This window comes from Podarcis liolepis (assembly GCF_965112155.1).
Source record: "Podarcis liolepis genome assembly, chromosome: 4".
Lineage (NCBI taxonomy): Eukaryota > Metazoa > Chordata > Lepidosauria > Squamata > Lacertidae > Podarcis > Podarcis liolepis.
In genome coordinates this window covers 27,520,049-27,545,292 of record NC_139558.1, presented here as the reverse complement: position 1 = coordinate 27,545,292, position 25,244 = coordinate 27,520,049, and the positions used below count along the sequence as shown (strand labels likewise).

General features: G+C 41.5%; 1 protein-coding gene across 9 annotated transcripts in view; it reads right to left on the bottom strand.

The window, feature by feature from the left end:
* The window catches only part of ARHGEF7 (Rho guanine nucleotide exchange factor 7), an 85,493-nt gene that overhangs the window by 17,006 nt on the left and 43,243 nt on the right, over positions 1-25,244 (bottom strand). For 5 of the 9 annotated variants that reach the window (XR_014525567.1, XM_083501158.1, XM_083501159.1 and 2 more), the window contains exons 10-19: positions 21,642-21,780; positions 19,417-19,476; positions 17,881-18,027; positions 16,576-16,662; positions 15,040-15,118; positions 13,509-13,648; positions 12,851-13,075; positions 10,447-10,540; positions 9,160-9,249; positions 3,136-3,312 (exon numbers count right to left, since the gene is read on the bottom strand). Coding sequence is in view for 7 of the 9 variants with exons in the window: in XM_083501158.1 (XP_083357284.1) it covers positions 3,136-3,312; positions 9,160-9,249; positions 10,447-10,540; positions 12,851-13,075; positions 13,509-13,648; positions 15,040-15,118; positions 16,576-16,662; positions 17,881-18,027; positions 19,417-19,476; positions 21,642-21,780 (1,238 nt within the window). In the remaining 2 variants the exon portion in view is untranslated. The remainder of the gene's footprint in view (positions 1-3,135; positions 3,313-9,159; positions 9,250-10,446; positions 10,541-12,850; positions 13,076-13,508; positions 13,649-15,039; positions 15,119-16,575; positions 16,663-17,880; positions 18,028-19,416; positions 19,477-21,641; positions 21,781-25,244) is intronic. The other 4 variants (XR_014525568.1, XM_083501161.1, XM_083501160.1 and 1 more) reach the window with 1 other exon arrangement.

The following is a 25,244-nucleotide window of genomic DNA, read 5'->3' as shown; positions in this document are numbered from 1 at the left end:
TGTTTTTAAACTGAGCTTTGAGAATTCTCAGGGTCAAATTAGGCTTTATGCAGCAGACATGTTTGAATAGTTTCCTGGTTTCCCTTTTTTGTTTTTATGAAGGGCAACAGAGGCCTGGCCATTTTGACTCAAGCTGCCTCCTTCCAGCTGCTTCTGCACTTGTGGTATATGTGCATGAGTACCCTATATATTTTTCCCCAAGGAAGGAAAGCATTCCAGCAGGGGGCACATTTTGAAACGGAAGATCTTCTGAATGTAGTGTGCTAAGAAAACCCACCCCTGCCATTTCCCTACTCAAAACTTGAGCCGACTCCTATAAACCACTGGAACTGCAGCATAGGCCTCCTGTTGCTACCACAGGGGCGCAACAGAAGCTAGAAAGTGACTCAAAACCGATAAAACAACAGCAATCTGTAGATTGGTGCTCCTGGCTCATCCCTCTGGGTCACTGCTATGCTGCATACGGTTCCTCATGTTACTTTCTGCAGCCTTAGGGATGTGCAAAGGTAGAGCACTACAATGAAATGCTGGTATTAAGTCAAGGCTGCAGCAGCAGGTAGCTTACTGGTTAAGTGGGGCCAGACTGCAGGCAGTGTCTTGCCTTCCACGCCATGTGACCTGAAGCAAACCTCTCTCTCTCTCTCTCTCTCTCTCTCTCTCTCTCTCTTTCTCTCTCCAGCCAAAACTGGACCATCGGCTGGCAGTTGAATTAAGGTAAAGGTAAAGGGATCCCTGGCCATTAGGTCCAGTCGTGGCCGACTCGGGGGTTGCGGCGATCATCTTGTTTTATCGGCCAAGGGAGCCGGCATACAGCTTCCGGGTCATGTGGCCAGCAGGACTAAGCTGCTTCTGGTGAACCAGAGCAGCGCACGGAAACGCCATTTACCTTCCCGCCGGAGCGGTACCTATTTATCTACTTGCACTTTGACGTGCTTTCGAACTGCTAGGTTGGCAGGAGCAGGGAACGAGCAACAGGAGCTCACCCTGTTGCGGGGATTCGAACCGCCGACCTTCTGATCAGCAAGTCCTAGGCTCCGTGGTTTAACCCACAGCGCCACCCGCATCCCAGCAGTTGAATTAGGTGCAGCTGAAACAGGTCCATGCTATTTCATTGCTAACAATCCTCTCTTGAGTGCTTCAGTTTGGGGACATTTATTCATAAATTGCTTAAAGTTAAGTGCAAGTAATTTTACACCTACTGGGTCAGTTTGTTTGTTCCTTAGGCCCTTTGTATCCTGTTCAGTCATTAAGCAGTGGAAACTAAAGATTACCTGCATAGATGTGTGTTGTCATCTGAGGAGTCATAAGCATTTATGATTAAGTTTCTAGAAAGCAGCAATAGAACATTATGCTTGGTTTAATTTATTCAAACAATAATGTCAGGACAGTGGGTACAGTAGTTTCAGCATCCTAGGGGGAAAGAAGTTGCCAGTTTCTAATAGCAATTCTGATTCTTTGTTGTTTTATTTTAGATTACATTTCCTAGTAATTTTATCTGTAAAACACAGCTTCCCAAAAAGTGTATTGGGCTCCTATAATACAAAAAGGTGTCTCAAAGTATTCAATGGTACTATCAGTGTTATTTTTCTAGAAAAAGAGGTGTTGGAACTCAAGAATGAGCACCTCTCTTATAACAGCAATGGCCCCCACCTGAGAAGTACAGAGACTGGTTTCTGGTGAGTTCTGGCTGGAAAAAAGCCCTGGGTACTATTAATCCAAATGAAAAGTGTGCTTATGAAAGAAATTAATAAACTTATACAGTCATACCTCGGAAGTCAAACAGAATCCATTCCAGAAGTCCGTTTGACTTCCAAAATGTTCAGAAACCAAGGCACGGCTTCCGATTGGCTGCAGGAAGCTCCTGCACCCAATCGGAAGCCACGTCGGACGTTTGGGTTCCAAAGAACGCTCACAAACCGGAACACTCACTTCCGGATTTGCTGCGTTCAGGAGCCAAAACATTTGAGTCGCAGGGCGTTCAACTTCCGAGGTACTACTATAGTTACATGCAATTGCAGACATAAGCAAGATCTGGAGAGCTGAATGAACTTCAAAAAGTCAACAGGGAGAGGCATGGCACTTCTAAAAACTGGACATTTTTTAAAAGGGATCTTAGAAAGTGTTTTTATCGTCAAATAAAATTTAGGAATTCCTTCCTACCACAGAAAGTAATGATTTACTGTTGCACATGTATTGGTTAACATTGCCTTATAACTTATCAGCCACAGGCCAGAGAGCTTTTTTAGACACAGGAGCTTACGAATCCTTCAGCGCACTGACATTCTTTTTGTCACACCAGGCAGCTGTGCTGAAAACTGCTTTTGAAATTCCCTTAAGTATCAAACATGGTCTGCTGTGAAGACAGGGGAAGGAAGGGTCTGCTGTTAAAGGAAACACATCCAAATCCCTGATGGATGTGTGGAGCTAGCTGCAGACCTCTCTGACTTGTAGGCATAAAGTGGCAGTGAACTTCACCTTGCCAATAGTTATCAGAACAGTATTTTACAATTGTGAACCATCCCATGCTTGCTCAACTTTTTAAACGTATATGTGGTTCTCCCAGCTTTTTAAGAACTGTAGACAGGATAGTAACACACTTGGCTTGCTCTTCGAAAATGAATACACAGAGTTAACTGCATATGCACCTCTCTGGGATTTTCCTTGTACATTTATGCAGTTGTTGTGTTTGGTTTCCCCTGTTTTATTGTTAATACACACCAACCTAAACACTGTAAGGCTAAAAGAATTTCCATACAGATGGCACAAGTGTTGCTTCACAGAATACGAGCCATGTGCTGTAAAAATGGGGCTGGGAAGGGGGCTAAGGAAGTAAGTGTTATGGCTACACCAAAACTTAAAAACCAAACAAAAACTAAACCATTCATAGCTACATATCAATGCTCCCAATCTTTATATAAAAAAGAGATCCGATTAGTGTATCCCAACAAGGTGTGACTGAAGTATCAGAAATTGGTTTTCCCCCACCCCGAAGGTTGTTAAAATATCACATTAAAAGAGACAAGGAACTGCAAGAAAACATCTAAGAAAAGCAGGCTGTGATACAACAAGCATTTGTTAAGAAAAGCTCAGAAGTGCATTAGTTCTGGTGAGAGATATATGAGCAACAGCTCTTACGAGATGTAGACCCCATTCTGTAACTATGGGCTGTCCATATACTGTCATAGTCAGAGTCTTCAGAGAGGTCGGAAGGCTCCAAACGAGAAAGGCTACTGCGACGACCCAAGGAGTCTAGACTTGATTGGTCATCATCAGCCAAGACGTGATTATGCATCAGGTCAGTGCCTTGCCATGCTAAGGATGTATGGGGTGAAATGAAATGGTGGATGTAGACAGGCAAAGGTGGGATGAGGAGGAGAACATACAGGATAAGCCACAACCAAAACACATGAAAACAAAAGCAAAAGGTGACGGGAAGAAAAGGAAAAGAGAAAATATTGTTAAAAAGGCACCAAATCTTGCTGTCCTTATTTTGGCTGGGTTTTATGTACAAATTACATTTTTCTTAAAAAAAGAAAAGACATTTGTCACAATAAGAATCTGAATTTGTTTTGGTTGGCTTGGATACAGACTTGAGACTTTCCTAGAAGACACCCATTTAAATCCATGGGACTTAAGAGTAAGTTCCAGTGATTTCAATGGACTACTCCAAGCATGACCGGCAGTACAATCCTATGTGTGTCTTCCCAGAAGTAAGCTTACAGGACTTACTCCCAGGTAAAGGTGTACAAGATTGCATCAAAGTCTGGGTCCAACCCACAGTCACATTTAGAAGGTGCTTCTGCTAACAGATTCATTTTAATGCTATTAGGACCAATTACTCTGGTTAAAATTGGGTATTTAAAAATGAAAATAAGTGGAAGCACAGACTAATGTATCAAAAGAGCAGTCTCTATTATTATTTTTTAAATGAAAATATTTCTTACGGCTCTGCTGCTTTGCATTTCCAGAAGAAATGTCTTCTGAAAAGTGCTATAAAGCCAATCTAAATGTAAACCAAATCAGACTTTTTAAAAAAAAATGTTTAAAGTATTCTGGATTTAAGTGGAATTCAGCTGTCAATGATCTAAGTCTTTGTGCCCACTTTATTATTCACTACCTCTAAATCACTTCCCCCTTATAAGTGGATTTCAGCAATATTGTCCTTCATGAGAGGGCCTTGGTTAGGCCTGGGCGATGTACTGATACATCACCCAGGACCGGTTTGAGGACCAGAGTGCGATGGCATCTTCACCCGGTGGCATATCACGGGTGAGGCTTGCCTGTGCCTGACTCCACCGCCACCAGCGCCTGGAAGAAGGAACGAGCTGCATCGACCCCAACCCCACAAGGCTGAGGGAGCTGAGGCACCACCGCTCCCTCGCAGAACCAGGGCCGATGCAGTTTGTTCCTCCCTCCACTTTTCAACATCATGATGTATCACTATATTGGGATGTTTGGCTGGTGATACATCATGATGTTGAAAAGCTGACATCACCCAGCCCTAGTCTTCCCATGGAGAACTACTTTGGGGGGTGTGGGGTTTGAAATTAGTAACAAGGAGCTGTCAGCACTCTACCATCCCACACAAAGACTTTTCTGGGAGACTACGTGAGAAATGCCATTTCTCCACAGGAACTATTCCAAACCATGCCCGTGGAAGGAAAAACTTGGCCCCAGAAGATTTAGCTTGAAAAATAAAGGAGAACCTTAAAGTGATGCAAAACTGGATTCTCAAGATGGGAGAAACAGAAGGCTCACTAACTGTACAGACACCTAACACAGATAGTATTGGATCAGTCTGATCCAGGGAAAGAAAACCCATGTAGGAGCTAAGGCCCAATTCACATGTGCAATCTCTGGGTTTGGTACCCTCTGGGCATAATTACGTACAGCCACACCCAGCTGCTTGCACAAGCAATGTTTTGTACAGCTGCAGCCAGTTCAGCAGCACCAACACATCTGAACACCCCACCCCACATCAGAGGAGGTTTGTAGCAGCTTAGTCAAAATAGCCATGGTCATATGGGTTGATGTGTTAGGCAAATGTAACGCCGGAGCTGCTGCTGTGGCGCTGCCCTTTCCATCATCAACCATGCCACAGACTGGACATGTGAAGAGGGCCCCCCAAATCTGTCGCTCCCACAGATTCTCCATTTGCTTCAATGGAGGGAACAAAACTGTACACACAGAAGCACTGTGTGCACATTGTGGCACACATGGATTTCCCTACTAGGGCAAGTGATCGCAGACCATTCATACAGACATTAAAAGCAAACTAACCCAGGGCTTAAAAGGGAAGCTGGGCTCCACCTGCTGTTCTTCCCACTTGTTTTCAACAATACTTAAGGACCTTTTCACATGATCAGTGAATGGAGTCATGGCCTTATCGGTGGCATTTTAGGCTGTGGGCAATGTTTCTCTAAGTCACTGTTGAATGAATATTCAATATTTTGTCCACATCCGCAAAGGCCGGGTGGCCATTTGTCATGTATGATTTCGTTGAGATTCCTGCATTGCAAGGGGTTGGACTAGATGGCCCTTGGGGTCCCTTTCCAACGCTACAATTCTATGATTCTATATAATAAAGGAGGCAGATAGCCTTGCCACATGGAAGAGAGAAGCTGAATATTAGTGACACTAATAGCTGGTGCTCCAGCATCAAGAACTGTACGGTGGGGTGGGTGTGAGTGGGTGGACGTTGTCTTTTTTGCTGGGAGAGGAAGATGAGGAAACTTTTTAAAACACAAATATGCTAGATTAACACTCCTATGCTTAACAACCCCAGCAAAAATGTATGAAAACTGAATAAATGTTTTCAATCTCTCTCTCTTAAGGGATTAAAGAATGATGCAGGCACTAACTAGAGGAGAATAATATTCAGTAGGAACGTTAGTGACGAGCATGATAATAATCCCTAAATGTAATAAAATAAATCCTGGGACCTGTGATGCCTATGCAACCAAATTCCATTTGGCAATTGCAATAGATCTCCGCAGGAAAGGACTGCTTCTCTGCAGTCTCCCCTCAAAAGTAATATACCTCCTTCCAGAAGATGTGTGAACTATACTCAAAAGAAGAAGCAAATACACATTTGCTGCGCAACAGATTGATTGTGTGGAAAGGCCCTTAGAAAAATGCTTTTATTGCCCTGAAAGCAGCATAGAGCACACAGAGTTGAAGACATGGTTTAACTAGAAGGAGAAGAGGGGCGGAGGCAGAAACCCTGGTGGCCAGCCATTTCCCTTTTCATGCCCATCTCCCAAAAACCTTTCCCAAAACATGGGGTGTGCTTTTCCACTGGAGGGAAAAGGCTTCTGTCCTACCCTCTGATGCCACAGATTTCCAGGGCAATGGGGTTCCCCTATCCCCTGGCCATACTTAATGTGCATTTCCAGAAGCAACACCTCCAAAATGAGAGATGGACGGTGCTACTAACGGAATTGCGGACCTGCACTATGAGGAACAGTCAGGATGTGAACACAGAGGTGAGGACAGACTGGAGACAAAGAAATGGTGTTGTGCTAAAGGGGCCTATTTAGCTATTGCATGTCCTCTCGAGTCTGATGCAGGCACACACGTTTCCCAGTCTCCTAAACCACACGCAAGAGACTGAGAAGCATTACATCTATACTTGGCCTCATTCCTAAAGCACAAGGCCAAATCCTGTTCCTTTTGCCAATTCCTGTTAAATTACACACGGGCAGATAATTTTAAAAAACGAAAACAAATATAATTTTAACAATATCAGCAGCCTTGAAAAAAAGAAGCCGTGCATCTAATAGCTATTACCTTTATTTTCATTGCAGATAATGCAAATAAAAGTTGCAGATTTTTTGATGTATGCAATGAAATTTATTGCACTATGTATATTTACAAAATATACATAGAAAGGGGGAAACAGCAAAAAAGCAAAATACATTTTGTACCAGCTGTGAGCTTCCGTAAGCACACTGTTGCATAAACTAAAAAAAAGTATGCTTCACAAAACACTTCTTTTCACTTTGTGTTTTTTTTTCTTATAAAAATAATGACAAACACCAACTGAGCACAGTTGTGCCATTCAAAACATCAGCAATTTATCTCATCCCACCCTAGTGCAATCGCCCATAGAAACGTAATAGCTGCCACTTCAAAACAATTGTAGGACTAGAATAAAGTCTGATTTTAGAAAAGAATGATTAAAACAGCCTAAACGTAACAGCACAAAGACATAACACAGCACCAACAATTTGATACCGTGGCTTACAAACATTACGAACCTTTTCATAAAGGTTCTAACCAGAAAATCTAAATATGAAAAGACTAAAAAGTAGTCCTACAATAAATTCCTAAGATTTAAACAGGTCAAATTTCAGTTTTTGGTGGACATGTATGACCTCTGATTAATGATCCAAAGCAGCAAGCAGCATGAGAGTCTTAGCTCCCAGTCTAGTAAGACTGGCACTGGCATTAGATATTCTCAACAATACATGTTGCTGAAAACCTGATTAAATGTAAGAAGTTTTAATAGACAAAACCCAAACCAATGTCTACATTGATTTCTGCCAATAGCAAACTATTTGACGAATTTGGAGCATGGAAATATAGATTGTAAACTAGTTTTATAGACTAATGGCAAAACTGTGCAAACTGGAATAAACCAAAGAGTATTTTATTCCCTTATGTAGATGTGATACATGCTGGCAGATTCTCCTGATAGGTGCAATGCTTTACTTACAATAGAGGATCTCCACCATTGCAGCCTTGTTTAAGATTAAATAACCTGGGTCCTCAAGACACAGTGTAAGTTGGATATATATCTGAGTAATTGAAAACAGCAGCTTTGCTCAACATACAGGTATTTACAAAAATACATATATTTTTTTCTGGAATAAAGGGGAATTATTGATATCTGTAACAAAAAAAAATTTAAACTGCTATTAGTTGTTTATGCCCCGTTACCTTTTTTTAAAAAAGTAAAACTAAATGTCTCTTAAATGCCTTTGAAAAAATGTGCATCTCACTGAATATGATGCCCTACAATCAACACTTAACCATTCTTAAAAAGAAAATTTTTGACTTAGGGTATTGAAGATCACCTGTTCTTAGACACAAGTTTTATGCACAATTAATAGTTTTCTAAGACTTGCTGCATCAATAAATGAACATTTAGGTTGGGCTTCAGCATCACCTGTGCTAACATACAAAACCATGACAATCTACCAAGTTTGTAAGAATATTATTCCAGAAGTGGAAAGGTTAGAGTAGGGCTGAAATGCTTATGGCAGCAGTTTCCTAACTGTACCACGAGAGATTGTGATGTGTGCCTTGCATGCACTACTTTATACCTCTCAGAGAAGACAGTCCTTAGACAACTTATATATCTTCTTTCTCCATTATGTGGTGAGTGACATCATCCCAAACAGAGGAAGTAAGGATGTACAGGAAATGCCTATCACAACCCACATTGGAGCGGAAAGGCTCTATATCTGAAACTTGGCTGATTAGACAACAGAAATGGCAGAAGGCTATTAAATGGGTTGCCTATGCAAAGTTGAAAGAAGGATCTCTGTTCCCTATTCTAAGAGCTGACTGAGAAAATGCACATTTATCTTTCTGAGCGTCACTTGAAGTGTGCCTCCAATTCGAACCACACCTTAGCAATCAAACATTTAGAAAATACGGGTATAGAATGGTAGTTTACAGTCCTCTTATTCTAGAATAGCCCTGTGGCATTTCCAGTGACTTCAGTTGGGTAAGTCTAAAACAAATGGGTGCATGGACTACAAGTGTTGGCACAAATATCCAAAACGAAAATGTTAGTATGCGTAATTCGAGAAATCCAGTATGAAAACATGGCAGTCACTGCTCTGTTCACAGGCCTGACCCTTACAGTGCTTCTCCGACGGCTGAATCTTGGAATTGTCCCGAGTGTGGGGTGCAAACGACCACAAAATGTCACCTGCCAAACTTGCACCGCTATGCAGAACAAGCTGTATTTACATCATTGCAAATATTTTTACCTGTGCTATTCTTAGCACATTTATCTGATAATCACTTGACATGCCACTTGTCAGCCAAAAGAAGATGAAGGAGAAGAGCTGGAGTCACCACTAGAGATATTGCTTACTGAATAAGTAGGACAGTTGTAATGTTATTTATGTTTTTTCTAAAACTTACTTGAATTTAATGTTTGGCGCGTTTTGGCACTTGTGCAGTAAGCTTCAATGACTTTTAGAATCTGAGCATCTTCCTCCAATGCAGCAGTGCCTGCAGAAAATAAAAAGAAGGCGTTGGTCAATTCAAGACAATATTAACAGATGCAACAGCTGGCGCACCAATCCCATACACATACCTTTGAAAGCATCAACTGTCTTATGTCAACATGGCCATGGCATCCGGTCTTCCTGGGTCTTGACCGGCTGCATGAGCACCTATCTCCACTAATCCTGTATACCCCCAGGTGATTCTCCTAGGTGACTTCGCACAGTGACTATTGTTGCTAGTATGGTGCTGCTAGTCCCTACCGCTTCGCCAGCATGGTATCATTCAACGCAACAAAATGTGAGAAATGTTAAATTCTTGCTGAGATAATGTAAAAACGCTTGCCTATCACAGGGCAGTCCTGTTAGCAACAACTAACTGTGGAATGGTGACTGCGGCCTTGGCGTTCAGAACATTAAAGGTAAAGGGACCCCCGACCATTAGGTCCAGTCGTGGCCGACTCTGGGGCTGCGGCGCTCATCTCGCTTTATTGGCTGAGGGAGCCGGCGTACAGCTTCTGCGTCATGTGGCCAGCATGACTAAGCCGCTTCTGGCAAACCAGAGCAGCACACGGAAACGCCGTTTACTTTCCTGCCTGAGAGCTACCTATTTATCTACTTGCACTTTGACGTGCTTTCGAACTGCTAGGTTGGCAGGAGCAGGGACCGAGCAACGGGAGCTCACCCCGTCGTGGGGATTTTAACTGCCGACCTTCTGATCGGCAAGTCCTAGGCTCTGTGGTTTAACCCACAGCGCCACCCGCGTCCCAGTCGGAACATTAAGCTGTATGCAAATGAGTCATGCTCAAGATTAGATCCGCAGAAATCAATGGACTTTTAAGTTAGTCAGGACTAATTCAAGTCTGCTGATTTTAATGGGCCTAGCTCTGAATGTGACTTAGATGTGTACAGCTCATTATACCTGCATTTATGAAAGGAAGTGAGAGCAAGCCATATAACCAATATAACCAATGACCTTGTGAGTTTAAGTTGAACGATATGGATTTTGGTGGGCAGAAGGTATTTGGTGGGCAGAACGATATGGATATGGTGGGCAGAAGGTATTGGTATCTAATGGTAGATCCAAGTGGTTTGCAGTAAATCAGCAAAGATTCTGATTCCCATTTGTTTAACAACAGTAATTTTTGGACTAAGCAGAAGGAATGAAAAGCCTTCACTCGCCCACACAGCAAAACACACTTACTTTTTCTCAGCGAAAACTCTTCTTCTGATGGTTTCCGTTCAGGTTTTCGCTTGGGCAGTAGTTTTTTCATGGTTTTGGGACTTTTGCTGAGATCCTGGAGTTAAAAGAAAAAGGGGGGGGGGACACAGATACATACAAACACAGTGAAAACCTACTTGTGTCAAGGTATCAAAACACACCAATAGAATAGCAATTCACTATTACAAACTTTCATTCACATGAAACATTTCTCTCCATTCTGGGCTGTTGCCTAGAAATACATAACAATAAAAATGGTGTTTTTTTCTTTATTTATTAAAGTTTATATTCAACTTTTATATTAGTGCAAAACGTAGCTAACAAAAATCAAGTTTGCATAAATAACTACAATTTAAAATCACAACATAAGAATCATAAGAATCTGATGGAGAAATGATAAGCCGGTTTTGGTCTTCTGAAACATGGGACTCAGCTAGACTGGTAAAGAAAAGCGATTTACAGTCATACCTCGGAAGTCGAACGGAATCCATTCTGGAAGTCCGTTTGACTTCAGAAATGTTCGGAAACCAAAGCATGGCTTCTGATTGGATGCAGGAAGCTCCTGCAGCCAATCGGAAGCCGCAGAATCCCAGTCGGACATTCGGCTTCCAAAAGAACATTTGAAAACTGGAACAATCATTTCCAGTTTTCGATAGTTCAGGAGCCAGAACTTTTAACTCCCAAGGTGTTCGGGAGCCGAGGTATGACTGTATATGTGTTGTATGTGCGATATAACATTGTGCCACCAGATGGCGATCTGGAGTCCTATTTTTCTCTACCTGCTTTCCCTGTTTAAATTTACAACGCTTTAAACTGAAACACTTCTTTGATGTGTCTAGATCCAGCTGCGACCTTCTACTGTGGATGTAGCCTCGAGAATTCAACTTGGCACATTTCCTTGGTTTCAAACAGTTGACAAATAATAAATTTCCAGCAGTATCCAGTGAAATCATCCCGCCCCCACCAAGGTACTTCCTCTCCCCCTCCTCTCCCTGTGTGACCCCCAAATCTGCTCCAGAAGCCCTAAAGCAGGTAGGGATGCACAGGTGAGCAGAGGGAGAAGAAGTTCCAATGCACAGGTGGAAGTTCTTGTGCTAATAGGATGATGATACAACCCTGTGCATTAAATTAGGATACTGAAAAGAGGAGACCAACAGACACAGAGCACTTCAGTTCTGCTGAGCAAACAAGCTAATTTACAGGAATTCCAAGATATGCTAGTCTGTCTGTAAACTAGACATCTGTTTAAAAAGTGGGCAAGGAAGTGGTGGAAAAACATGACAGAAGTCTACTGAATGGCCTGAGTCAAATGTGTTTGCACACTGGGTCTCTCTTTGCCCTTTTGCTCATGCATATCCAATTCTTCCTCCCTCGCGTCCCAGTTCGATCAAATTTTGCCTGGCTCCAATGTAACAGAAAACTGTGGTTTGATCATATTACTGTGGTTTGATCATTACAGAGGAGGAAGTGTATGAGCCCAATATCTGGTCACTGTGGTTTGCTGTTATAAGCCATTGGGCTGCTTTGCCTCGAACACTGAACTATGGCTTATCACTATGTGGATATGCCCAAGTGAAGTGTTGGGCTCATGTACCCCCAGTCCACTCCTGTATGATGGATACATCAATTTTACTTTCAGTTTCCAAGCTTCATATGAAGCTGGCTTGTTGAGCAACTATCCATTGTTTCTTCTAAATCAAGATTCCTTGTTTGCACATAATACTAATGGTTTGCACTGAAAGTAATCTCCATTGTAATCTTCCTCCAAGCTGCACTGGAGGAGGAAAGCCCCAAGACAAAAAGATTTTGAACTCCTATATAATCTTGCTGCTCTAAAGATATGAGTGTGTGTCGATTTTAGGAGCTGCTATTAATAAAACCCGTTTAAACTATTAAACTACAAGAGACATTTGCTGGGCAAAAACTACTGGTGAAAACAGAAGGCCTGTGCAAATTCAGAAACAGAGCAAACAGGAACCCTGCTGTCTCGATTTCTATTTTTACAATACTAAATTTTGGCTGAAGAAAACTGCAAGTGGCCTGGAGACAGTGAAAGTGCAACTGAGGGAGGATTTGCTTTTTATATGCCAACACACAGGACACATTTTCCCTAGTGTCTGATCCATCATCATTTCAAGAACATTACTCTTTCTATTAAATATTTTTCCCCATCCTTTCTTCCAGTAAGAAACGTGGCTGAAGAGACAAAGTGTATGGTGTCCCAAAGTCAAATCAGATATTCCCACTCACTGCCTAGAAAGCACAGCCTTGGTTAATTGGGACTGACTCAATGCAAACTGAATCTCAGCTGGAATCCTTTATGTTATCCGTACAGAATTCTGACCTGGAAAGAATTTAGACTTCTCATTGGGTTGCACACACTCACCTCTTTGTAACAGAGTGCTGCTGAAGGCCGTAATGGAGGTGCAGGCCGCAAGCAGCTCAAACTCCACGGCTTAGGAGTTTTGGGAGGCTCCAGGGGTCCCCAGTTTATAGTGGTATGAGGCGTCCCATGATGTGAAGGATGTGGAAGAGTGTGGTATACTGGAGTCAGGGGCATTTGCTTGCTGTCTGCATGCTTGCTGGATGGTGTTACAGGATGAGAAGGAAGCTGCCAAAATGAACAAACATCACACAAGCAAAGAAAGAACAATCAAAAGGGAATGCCACGTATAACCCTACACCAGTAAGCTTTCGTTATTAAATTTGCTGCAGTAAGACTTAAAAACAGGTTTGTTGGAACTTACCAATCTATTAACACCATGGTATGGTTAGCACATCACATTAAACCATAGTTTAAAATGAGCTATGGTTGAATGTGAATGCTTCTACCTACTGCAAACAAAACAAATCAGAGTTTGGTTTATCTTTGTGCCCGAACACAAAGTGCTTCTTTCCCCCCAAACAAATCACAATATTTCATTAATACCCTACTTTAACACAGCTCCAACACTGACTACAATTTTCAGGATGCATTCGTTTGTCTCCAGGAACACAGAAAAAAATGACCCATTTTAAACCCAATGGTACTAAAGGCCTCTTACCGTGTGAGATGGCACAGAATGAGGTTTAATAGCAGGCATCCCAAGAGTAGTCACTTTGGTTTGCTTCTGCAGATGATCTACCCATTCATGCAAATCTTGTTGGTTGTTACAAGATACCAATATCCGTTCAATCATACTTCCTGGAACCCAACAGAAAATACAGAAGGAAAGAGCGGTTGTGTTGAATTCTCACATTAGCAACAGCCAACACGGCAAAACGCTTTCCTGTTTCAAACAAATGAACATATTCTGCTTCTTAAGGATCAGCACACTTCTCCTGAATCTGGTGTCTCCTCCACATCATCACCTTACCAAAATTTGGGAATGAGGAAAGAAGAATGCTTCCAGTTAAACAAGCATTCCTTAAGATTTCTCTTGTCCCTTTAAGGATGAGTAATACTTGGTTACAGAATATATGGGAGGTTTGCAGGTTACAAATACAAATACAAATGATGTTTAGGGCTTTACTCCCTATGAACCACTACTACCCCTGCACAACGATGGCCACCTCACAGAGAATCACCACTACATCTTCAAGAACCAGTGCTCTTGTTTGGAGTGCTACAGTCAGCTAACTCTGCTTAGCAGAGAATATGGCTTGCTCAGGTTTTAGCTGGTGTTAAGTCTCAATATACCTGTGCTGTATAATTTCCAGGCACAAATCAAGGTGCTGATTTCGACCTCTGGAACTCTAAATCAGGGGTGGGGAGCCTATGGCCCTCCAGATGTTATTGGGCTCCAACTTCCATCAGTCCCAGCCAACATGGCAAAAGATTAGGGATGATGGGAGTTGTAGTTCAGCATTATATGGTGGGCCATGTGTTCCTCACCCACTGACTCTGGCCCTGTGCATCAGAATATCTGTTCCTCTAGTGAATCTCTCTGGGATCAACTGAGGAAGCCTTGCTCCAAATGCCGCACCCTCACCCCGGACTTACTGTGACTTTGGGGAGGACCTTTTTAGCTGTGTTGCCCTGTTTTTGGAACAGCCAATCAGTTTGCAAGAGCTTTGGGGGGTGAGTGCAGTGAAGGCACTAAAATCCCCTTCCACTAAAGCCCTCTTCAGGTGTTCAGCTGGGCAGGTGATGGCAAAAATATAAAGAGGGAAAGGGACACACAAATGGGCACTGCAGACAACTTATTATGAAGATCAGAGTGGAGGAGAAGGAGGCATTGGAGCAGGGCTGACATGTATACTCCTATTCCTCTACCCACATCCCCCCTCGCATGTGCAGGATGAAGGCTTGAAGTGATTGCTGGCCCAGTGATCGAGTGGATTACAATTCCAGGCATCGAGACCATATTGTTATTTTACTGGTATACTGCTGATTTTTTTATTGGCGAAGCCTGTCTTGAGTTATTTTTTTAAAAAAAACAAACAAACCCACATACTATTTTAAAAATGATTAAATTATAAACAGTATGACCAGAGAGGTCACTTAAAACTGTCTTGTGACTTATTTTTTCAAGCTGGCTTTTGTCACATAAAATGATACAAACAGAACCAGACAGGGAAGCACAAGGACATTACCTGATATTTCAAATGCATTTCTGTGATTTTCACTGTCTTCTAGCTTTGCAATGGTCATGCCTGTTAGCGGCAATTTCCCCTAAAAAACAGATATATCAAACCATTCTTTAAACAAACTCCAAAAACATGGCAGCCTTGTATTTAAGCACTAGCCTAGGAGCCATGGGTGACAAGGAACTGTGTGCAGGGAAGCAAGCGTTCTGCCAAACAAAAAGAAGGGAGTTCTCTGTCTCTTCTCTGCCAGCCCCCAGCAGATCAGTAACTTTTGTGAGCTTATTTACATTGATAAATCCTAAAATACATTCAGTAAATGAAAACAAATGTATGAATTGTTTTTGAGCCAGGGGGTGGTTAAGCAAAGATTGGGACACAGCTTGCTCTTGGAGAGTGGTTTATGTTCAATATCCACAGTTCTGCCTTTATGCTCCTTACTTGCTCCTCTACCACAGTAGAAGCAGGCTGAGGAATCTTTTTCAGTTGTTGAGGACCACATTCTCTTGTGAGAAACATTGCAGAGGTTGTATGTTCATGGTGGTTGGAGGTGGAAGCAGAAAAAAGGGGTGCGCCTCCTCCACGAGAGGGCAGCAACACGAGAATGGGCCTTTTCCGCAGTGGATCCCTGCTTGTGGAATGGTCTGCCCAGGAAGGCTTGCCTTGCGTCTTCGTTACCCATCTACAGATGCCAGTCAAAAGCAGTCCTCTTCTCCCAGGCCTTTGGCCACCGTATTTTTCGCTCCATAAGACGCACTTTTTCCCTCCTAAAAAGTAAGGGAAAATGTATGTGCGTCTTATGGAGCGAATGCAGGGGGTAGGCAGGCAGGGAAAGCCCCCAAGAGCCGCACACAAGCTCCGCGCGGCTCCTGCGCGCTTTTCTACGATGAGGGAGAAGGGACTGATGCAGCCAGTCAGTCCTTTCTCCCTCCTCGTAGAAAAGCCTGCAGGAGCTGCGCGCTCCTTTTTTCTTGATTTCCCCCTCTAAAAACTAGGTGCGCCTTATGGTCAGGTGCGCCTTATGGAGCGAAAAATACGGTAATTAAGCAATCTATAGCATTTTAAACTGTGGGGATGTGTTGTTTTTGTTTGCTATTATGGTACTTTTTGGTGTTTTTATATGATGAAGATGAAGGGCGGTATAGAAATTTAACAATCAAACAAACAAACAAACAAACAAACAAACAAACAAGTGACTCTTGCTGCTGTACGGTAGACTTCATTCCAGTCACACAAAGGCCAGCCATTTCCACAAACATATATATCTCCAGCGAAGCAAGAGGCATTATGACAATTCAAGGCCACATCTGAGCCACACAAAAGTACTTCAGGGTGCTAAGAAGGGGTGGTGAAGGGGGCATGATGTGGGGGAGGGGGAGTCCTAAGGTCATGGAGGGAGGCCTAGAGGGTCATTTTGGCCTTCAGACATAATGTTGCCCACTTCTGCCTTATAGGATCAGGCAGAGGATATGATACAAATGTTCCAAAAGCTAAAGATCACACAAACATAGTACGCAGAAAAAGTTATACTAAAAGTTGTTTTACCTGATAGATAAACCCACTCATTCTAGGACTGGCGGACAACATGAGCAATATGTTAGGAAAGAGAAGAAGGTATCTTTCATTCTTTTCCTTATTAAAAAAAAAGGGAGAGAGAGAAGGCGAATCATTAAAACACAAAGTTACAATTAAGTGACAAAAGAAAATTTCATATGGTATATTATGATCGAAAGCACTGGTATGTGTTGTTACTTTAGTAATATTAAGGCATGTCAGGCAATTTTTAAAAACAAGATTATCCAGGGGTGTAGTAAAGTTGGGAAATCTTAGTATGTAAAACTTTGGTTCACGCAAGAGTGAGGCATTGTGGGGTAGTTAAAACTGTGGATTTCTGGGAATAGATATCTAGGTTCTGCAAACCTCCCTGTCTTTAGAAGTGTGAATCAAATTGCATCCTGACTTGGGCAGGAAGGAGATGTTATCTGATTTGTAAATTCTGGCAGCTGGGGGCTCGGACTGGAATGGGTGTGAAAAGGCTATGGGTAATTTACAGCCCAAGAGCCTGGTACATGTCAGAAAAGTATGGGAACAAAGAAGCAGTCTTTTGATCTCAAGGTTCTTTGAGCATAAACAAAGTTCAGCTGTGCTGGCCTCCTGACAATCAGGAGATATAGTCTCATCATACAGCCATTGGTAATTGGTAATTAACTTAAATAAATGATTGGTCCCTAAACCCCTTCTCCACCTGGGATTCTCAAGGATAAAAGTTTGGGGAATTGAGATGCAAATTGCAGACTATCTTGCCCTGGTGTTCGCCTGAAGGTGTTTGACCAGAAGAATGGACTTTGTGACTTCTTGCTATGCTTTGAACTACTGATGCTTTGTGAGTATGTTGTAGTTAGCTATATTGCACAGTACGTACAATGTTTTTATTTTTTTTGTTTGTAACCTTCCAAGAAATGTGCAAGCTTTTACTTTCCAACTGGCTTTTTCAATAAATTTGGAAAAGGACTTTTGCCTTTTGTATTTTGTGCCTTTTGCCGGAGAAGCTACACTGGTGCCTGACCCTTGGTGCATCTATCTGTTGGATTACTGCCTGCGTCACGGTACAGTGACACAGGTCTGGGCAACCTGGTAAATATCGAAGGGGGGGGGTTCTTCTCCTTCGACCCCATTCGAGGGTTGACCCAGGAAAGGAGGTGGTGGCAGCTTTCTACTGTTTGGCTTGTGACTTGCAACACCTCGCGTCCTCTCCCTTTGGAGGACTGGTTGGGGGGTGGATAGGGGCCCGCGAACACAACAGGGGGGCGGCAACCACTTCGGGTTTTCTTTTAAACAGAGCTGCATTACCTCACTTCCAGCACACTGAATCATGACTTGTGACATGTAAATAACATTTCCAAGTGTTTTAATGTCCTCTCCTTCCCAGCAGCGGATAGCTTCTGTTAGTATCTGAAGTTCAAGCTCCTTTCTTTTCCGTACTTCTTGACACTGTGCCTATTGGACCAGGAGAAAATACTATGAGCCAGGATGCAAGCACAACTGAAATAGCCCAGAAACAACAGTTACTCAGTGCCATGCCTGGATCTTTTCATTTGATTTGGCTATAGAAGAGGAGAGACACTCACGGACGTAACTGCATCTTGAACTCTCCAGACCACCAAATCCCAACTACTCTTTTTTTTTTTACTTAAGACGGCTATGCATTGTATCATTGCTGCTTTAAAGGCTATTCTATACTTGAAGCCAAAATAGAAACTTGAGGCACCTCAACAGTAGTGGGACAGCTGGTTACCAAACAGTTTTGTTTTCCCTTGACTTTTTTTTTTTAATCCCTTAACGTCTATCTCTTACCTTTCCTCAAGGTGTCATTATGATTGCAAGCTACGGGTAGGGGTTGTCTCTACTTAACTGTTTCATGTATAACATATAGCTCCTATAGGCACTTGAAAAAATATTATTAAAGTATAATCAGTTATAATGACTTAGCCGTCCTAGTCTGACATTTCAAGTGTTTTGTTTTTAAGCTGTTTCTACGCAAAATATTCCAACACTTGGTTTGACTTCTTACCAATTCTTTTTGTCCTCTTTTAACAACTGAAATATTTTACAAAGAGCTATATATATCCTTTCAGTCACTGTGCTCAGTAAATAGAGAACACAATCAATTTTAACCCAAGGATTACATTATATAGGACATTTATCGCCATATAAGGGTGTGTGAAACGTGTGAAACATCCTAAACAAAGGAAGCTGCTCAAGAAACTTCAAGCACAAATAACTTTTTTAAGGAGTTTCAGCATACTGGGGTTTGCTTCTTTTCCCCTCTGTGAACCTCAACTGCAGAATGCTTTCTCAAATTTGCCTTCCTCGAACTACTTTACACATTAAGCATTTGCACAGGAGGATTATATCCAATTTTAACAGGAAAAGCACCTGCTAGTTCTGCATTCCGAATGACCAGGTTCACATTTAAATTCTGTTGGCATGCCAGAGATCCATGGGAAGAATGATGTGTAGGCAGCCTAACACCGCATAATCCAACAGGAAGCTGGCTATGTGGACCAACCACAACATGGGTGCTTTTATCCTTATATGGATTTATAGTACTTGAATTCACTCAGATAGATTTCTATATGCAAAGGTTTGAGTCATGGTATTTCATGTAGCACCATGTGACTCCTCTTTTATCCTATAAACTGTCTGTCCCTTGAACCCAGACCATAGTTTCCAGTGGAACCATCTTTTTAAAAATTCTTCCATAGTGATTCATCTTTAAATACAGTTCCCTCATGATACCCACCCAAAGTGCTCTCGTGACTTTGATACACTACTTCGTATTATGTTTAGACTAGTATGTTGCCATCTATCACCTATGTAACTTACAGAAAGATTTTTGAAAGCTGTCATGGATTTCTGAATGTCAGGCCGGTCTGGATGATAATCCTAAAAGAATATTAAAAGATACTTATATGTAATATGAAAGGAACAAAATGTACTTTACATTCTATACAAGGTTTACACATTCTTCTGGTATTATATATAAATCAAATGTTAAGATACAATTCTCACACCTACGCTGCTTTAAATGCAGCAAACCTCTAGATCAGGTCATGCCAGATCTAGAGAACCAGTTTTATTTTAAATAAGCCTATTCCCTCCCACTGGCCTGGTGACACTTCGCCTGATGGACTAGCCATAAATCTGTATCCTTCACTCACTTCTATATAAATACCTAGGGGATACAGGTGGCACTGTGGTCTAAACCACTGAGCCTCTTGGGCTTGCTGGTCGGAAAGTTGGCAGTTCAAATCTGCGCGACGGGGTGAGCTCCCATTGCTCTGTCCCAGCTGCCAACCTAGCAGTACAAAAGCACACCAGTGCAAGTAGATAAATAGGTATCACTGCGGAGGGAAGGTAAATGGTGTTTCCGTGCGCTCTGGCACTTGTCACGGTGTCCTGTTGCGCCAGCAGCAGTTTAGTCATGCTGGCCACATGACCTGGAAAGCTGTCTGTGGACAAACACCAGCTCCCTCAGCCTGAAAGCAAGATGAGCGCCGCACCCCATAGTCACCTTTGACTGGACTTAACTGTCCAGGGATCTTTTACCTTTAACCTTTATTATAAATACAATTTGAGCAAGATTTCCCTGGCGCACAATTTAAAAATAAGTTGATTTACTACTGTAGATGTAACACTAGCAGCTGGTGTGGCTGCCCTGCTCTGCCTTCTGAACATGCTGGGTCACTTACCAAAAAGGGAAAGAGCAAGGCAGCTGGAGTTCAGTGTGGTGCAGGTGCTGTGGCAGAACCAGCCCAATGCTCCAGATGCTGTGTCCTTACTGTGCCTACACCATACCAAGCTCTCAATGCCTTGCCCCTCTCCCTCTTGGTAAGCAGGTGTGACCTGACATATTCAGAAGACGGGAGAGCAGAACAGTTCCATTGGCTGCTACTGGATGTAAAGAGGAAAAGGAATTTTGTTCCAGCCCTAAAGCTAATCAAAATATGTTTGACCCTTGCAACTAAAAATTCTATGTCTCATCGTAATTTAACATTGAAACTAACCTTTCAGCCCAACTCTATACGACGTTGTCAAACCAAGTATGTTAAACTAGGTTTGGTAATGAGGACCAAGCCTACAAGTCGGATTACTGTGAATTTGTACACACTGTTGAACAGCAGTTAAATAGCCAAAGAACCAGGGGGGGGCAGTTCCCAAATGTTAAAATTAGACAATTATGCCAATGTAGGTTTCATGGTAAGTTAGGAGTGCCAAGAAAAACACATATGCAATGGGGATGCACAGTCCTCTCAAGTCCACTTTGCTGTCCAAGCAACTGCTCACAAAACTCCAAAGGAATGTCAGAAAAGGACTTCAACAAGGCTTGACAGCCAAGATTCATATATGAGAAGCACAAACAAGGCAGTTGTGTAACAGTGGAGAGACACAGGGAAGTGTAGCTCTGGGACTTTTTCCAGAGCATGCGCAATGACATCATCTGTCGGGAGTGTCTTGCTCCAGCAAATGAGTGGGCTAATATCAAGACTTTCAGGTTTCACTACTGTCTGTGACAAATTAGAATCAGAGAATGAGGTCAGCTCACTAGTCTAAGGCTGCTATAGCCAATCCTGAAGCACTGGCTTTTATGCTATGCATTAATGTGGTTGTGAGGGTATGATCAGAACAGCTCCTTGCATTTTGGACTTTCCATGGGGGTCATCATTATGACCTCTTGCACTTCCAAGATTTACCATTACAGCACTGCTGTTAAATACCCACCCTGTCTGAGACATCCACAAGTGCCTCTTGGGAGACTGGAGTAATAAAAAAGCAACAGGTGCAGTGCCATATAAAATGTGGCAATACACTCATACTATAGGCCAGAGCAAGCCACAGTTTTAGGATCAGGGCATCTTATTTTTATCTTTGAAATCACAGCCCCAGACCTCTAATGGAGTTGATCTTTCCAGACTACTATGACTTCCTTTACATCAGAAGAACCAGAGCATAGTAATGTCCTTTAGGACTCATCATTCCTGAAATGTACCTTTAAGGTCATCATTGTCAAATCATCATTAAGGTGGAATGTTAATGCTGCTGAGATATACCTCCATGTGTCTTTCAAGTTCTTTGAGCAATGTGGGATATTTATCCAGGCGCATAAAAGGTTTGCTCAGGCCTGTGGTCAATACAAGAATCCCAGGGCTGTTGGCTCCTTTCATCTCCATGAATTCTCCCAGCTCTTCACTGTTCATAAAAAAAGAAGTTAAAGTTAAAACAAAAGCAAAGAAGTAAAATCAGCCAAACCAGAGAAAAATAAATCATTTAACTTCTTCGGCAATAGTCTGCTTTTCATTTTCTGAGAAAGGGTTAAGCTTCCTCATAAAATAAAATATGAACAAGCCTAATCTTATCCGTATTTTTTTGATGGAAAAGCAGTTCTTCAAGCTTAGCTTTAATTCTCTGAATCCCAGTTGAAAAGAATGCATCAATTTAGAGCTAAAATTAGGACTCCCAGCACTATAAATAATCAAGTATTTCAGGTGATGTTAAACATATTATTCATACTGATGACGAGAGCTAACGTCCAAGAAGATTAACAGTTCAACCCTGTGCTCATGTACTTGGAATTAAGCACTATGTTGTTCAATGGCGTTTAAACCCAAGCAAATCTGCACAGGGCCAAAGCATCGGGGAAAATCACACTACCAAAATAATAACAAGCCACACTGTGAAATGAACATACTGGCCTTTAAGCAGGCATTGAAAGTTGCTTTCGTCTAATTATAGGTATTTTCAAGATCTGGTTCCTTTAATGCTGTTTTTTCATCTACTGTTTTTATTTTATTTATTTATTTATTGTATTTTATGCTATTGTTTTGTTTAATTTGTTGTTTTATTGTTATTGTTTAAAGTTAAGATATACTCAGGACAACATGTTAATGTAGAAGGGTTAAGGATAATTTAAATATATACCCATTTCCCCTTACTTTCTAGGAGGAAAAAAGTGAGTGTTATGGTGCAAAAAATACGGTGAATACACGGAACACAAAGTTAAATAATAGATTACTGAACGTTTTCCAGAAGAAACACAAATAAAAAGTACATTTTTAAGAACCGCCATCGCAGTTGCATTTGTATAGCCTCAAAACTCCCACAGCAATTTAATCCACTTTAGCACAACTGAGAGAATGTCAAGAAAGCATTGTATGTTGGCACACCCACCATCAACACATACACACCCTTTTCAGCTAAGTCACAACATTCCTCTAAAAGGAAGTCTAGTCTACCTACACATCTGCAATGTTGCATTTAACTACTGTCATACTTTAAATAACAATCCAACAAGCGGAATTCCCAAAACTTTCCTCTGCTAGGTTCTCTTATGATTCCTTGCAAGATCTAGGGGTCTTAGTAGAACACAAGCTTAACATGAGTCAACAGTGTGATGCAGCAGCAAAAAAAAAGCTAATGCTACTCTAGGCTACATCAACTAAAGTATGGTGTCCAGATCAAGGGAAGTCATAGTACCACTCTATTCTGCCTTGGTCAGACCACAGCTGGAGTACTGTGCCCAGTTCTGGGCACCACAATTTAAGAAGGATGTTGACATGTTGAAATGTGTGCAGAGGCGGGCGACCAAGATGATCAAGGGTCTGGAAACCAAGCCTTATGAGGAACGGTTGAGGGAGCTGAGTATGTTTAGCCTGGAAAAGAAGAGACTGAGAGGAGATATGATAGCCATCTTCAAACATCTTAAGGGCTGTCACATGGAAGAGGGAGCATGCTTGTTTTCTCCTGCTCTGGACGGTGCAACTCAAACCAATGGATTCAAGTTACAAGAAAGAAGAACCCAACTAAACATCAGAAAGATTTTTTTGATAGTAAGAGCTGTAAGACTCCTGCATTTCAGGGGGTTGGGCTACATGACCTTTGGAGTCCCTCCCAACTTGACAATTCTATGATTCTGTAAGTCTGAACTGACCTTTCCCCATCCATACACTGAAGAGTCAAATGCGTCCTTCCCACTGAACATTCTCATTGCCAAGAAAGTCCAAGGTTAGCTGCAACACGTTCCTACTACCGCAACACTTCAGGAAAATATAGTTTTGATTTCAGGAGTAATATCAAGCTTCCTTATTTTGTGTTTAAACCAAATCCCTAAGACCATAAAAATGGTCCACACCACCACCAATATGTTCATGGACATGTGCTTGACAGAAGGCTGTATGTACATACGCTATATACAAAATGTGAAGTACACAGAGCAGAAACAGTTTTTATATTCAAGAGTCTGTGTATATTCAAACATAACACAGCCCTGCTTTAGCTACAAAACTCACTACATGGGATAGAATCAACTAGCCAAGCACTTAAAAATAGAATCTTTTAAATAGTCTTCTGATCAAGAAAGAACTTTTCTTTTTTTAAAAAAAAACTGCCATTAATGAACTATTTAAAGACTGTGCATAGTTAATTTATTTCCTTCAACAACCATTACATCTACAAATCAGTGTGGTTAGTTCAAGATCACAGCTGTTTTAACAAAGACACTAAGTTTTTATAATATGCACTTTTGTCCAAATGCTGCTGAATATTTCACAATGAATCCACTCCATATTTAGCTAAAACAGCACACAGGGAAGAAACAAAATGAGATATGCAAGAGATAGTAGTTTAGCCAAGAAACAAATAGGCCTATTATTAAAATCTTAAATCTATCCAAAACAGACTAGGTATGTAAAATAAATAAGCATAAATATTATTACGAAGCTAGTATACATTTACAAAATTTGGGTATCAAGGAATTTTTGAAACCTCTCCTATAAAGATAGTCCTGAGAACTGACTGTTTTTATCATCCGTGCTTCGTGAAGTCTCCTAGGTTAGTAAGGTATTAAAATAGAATTTGCCTCTAAAAGGGATCCAAACCAACAACATTTTTAACATGTAAAATCACTTAAAAAAAACAACAACTAGGAAGAGTATCTTTAAAAACCTCAAAGCACCTACAACCATGTGAACAATAGGAAAACTCTTAGCATTAAATGAACAAACAAATGGAAAAAGAAACATTTAAAACTGCAACTTACACTTCCAATTCCTGTCTATAGTAGACGGAACATGAACTCTCACTGCTGAAAGGTCTAAATATGTCACATAGACAATGCATGCTGAAAACCCTCCACTAAACCCTTGGCTCACTTAATGACTCTAAGCTTTTTACTGTCTCTAGTGCAGCATTTCTAGATAGAATGCCTTATTCTTGGGCTGTTGCTTCAAGTATGACATCACCCTCTATGTTAGCAGCCCTTTTTCTGAAGCAAAGTGGAGGAGGGACAAAAGGTTCTCTGACTCAGATGCTTATCTGTATTCCATGCTCCCATTATCTTCCATAAATGCTATTTAAGCTTCACATTTCGAAATCTGTTTTTGTTAAAAAATGCAATCAAGTAATTTCAAATCAGGTTCCAGCTACAGGATCTTCTAACACTCTGTTAAACTGTACTTTAAAAGAAAAAGTGGCTTTAAGCCTTGCTCCAGTTCTACAGATGCAATTTTTAGCCTGAAGCATGCAGAAGTCTTGTGTGTCGTGCTTGGTTGTAGTTTCTTTTTATAATCTGCTCTCTCATTTGGGTTAATGCTGGAAAAAGATTGCTTCCATTTGCCTCCACGGAAAGTATTCTTACCTTTGTTTTAAGACTTTTCTGC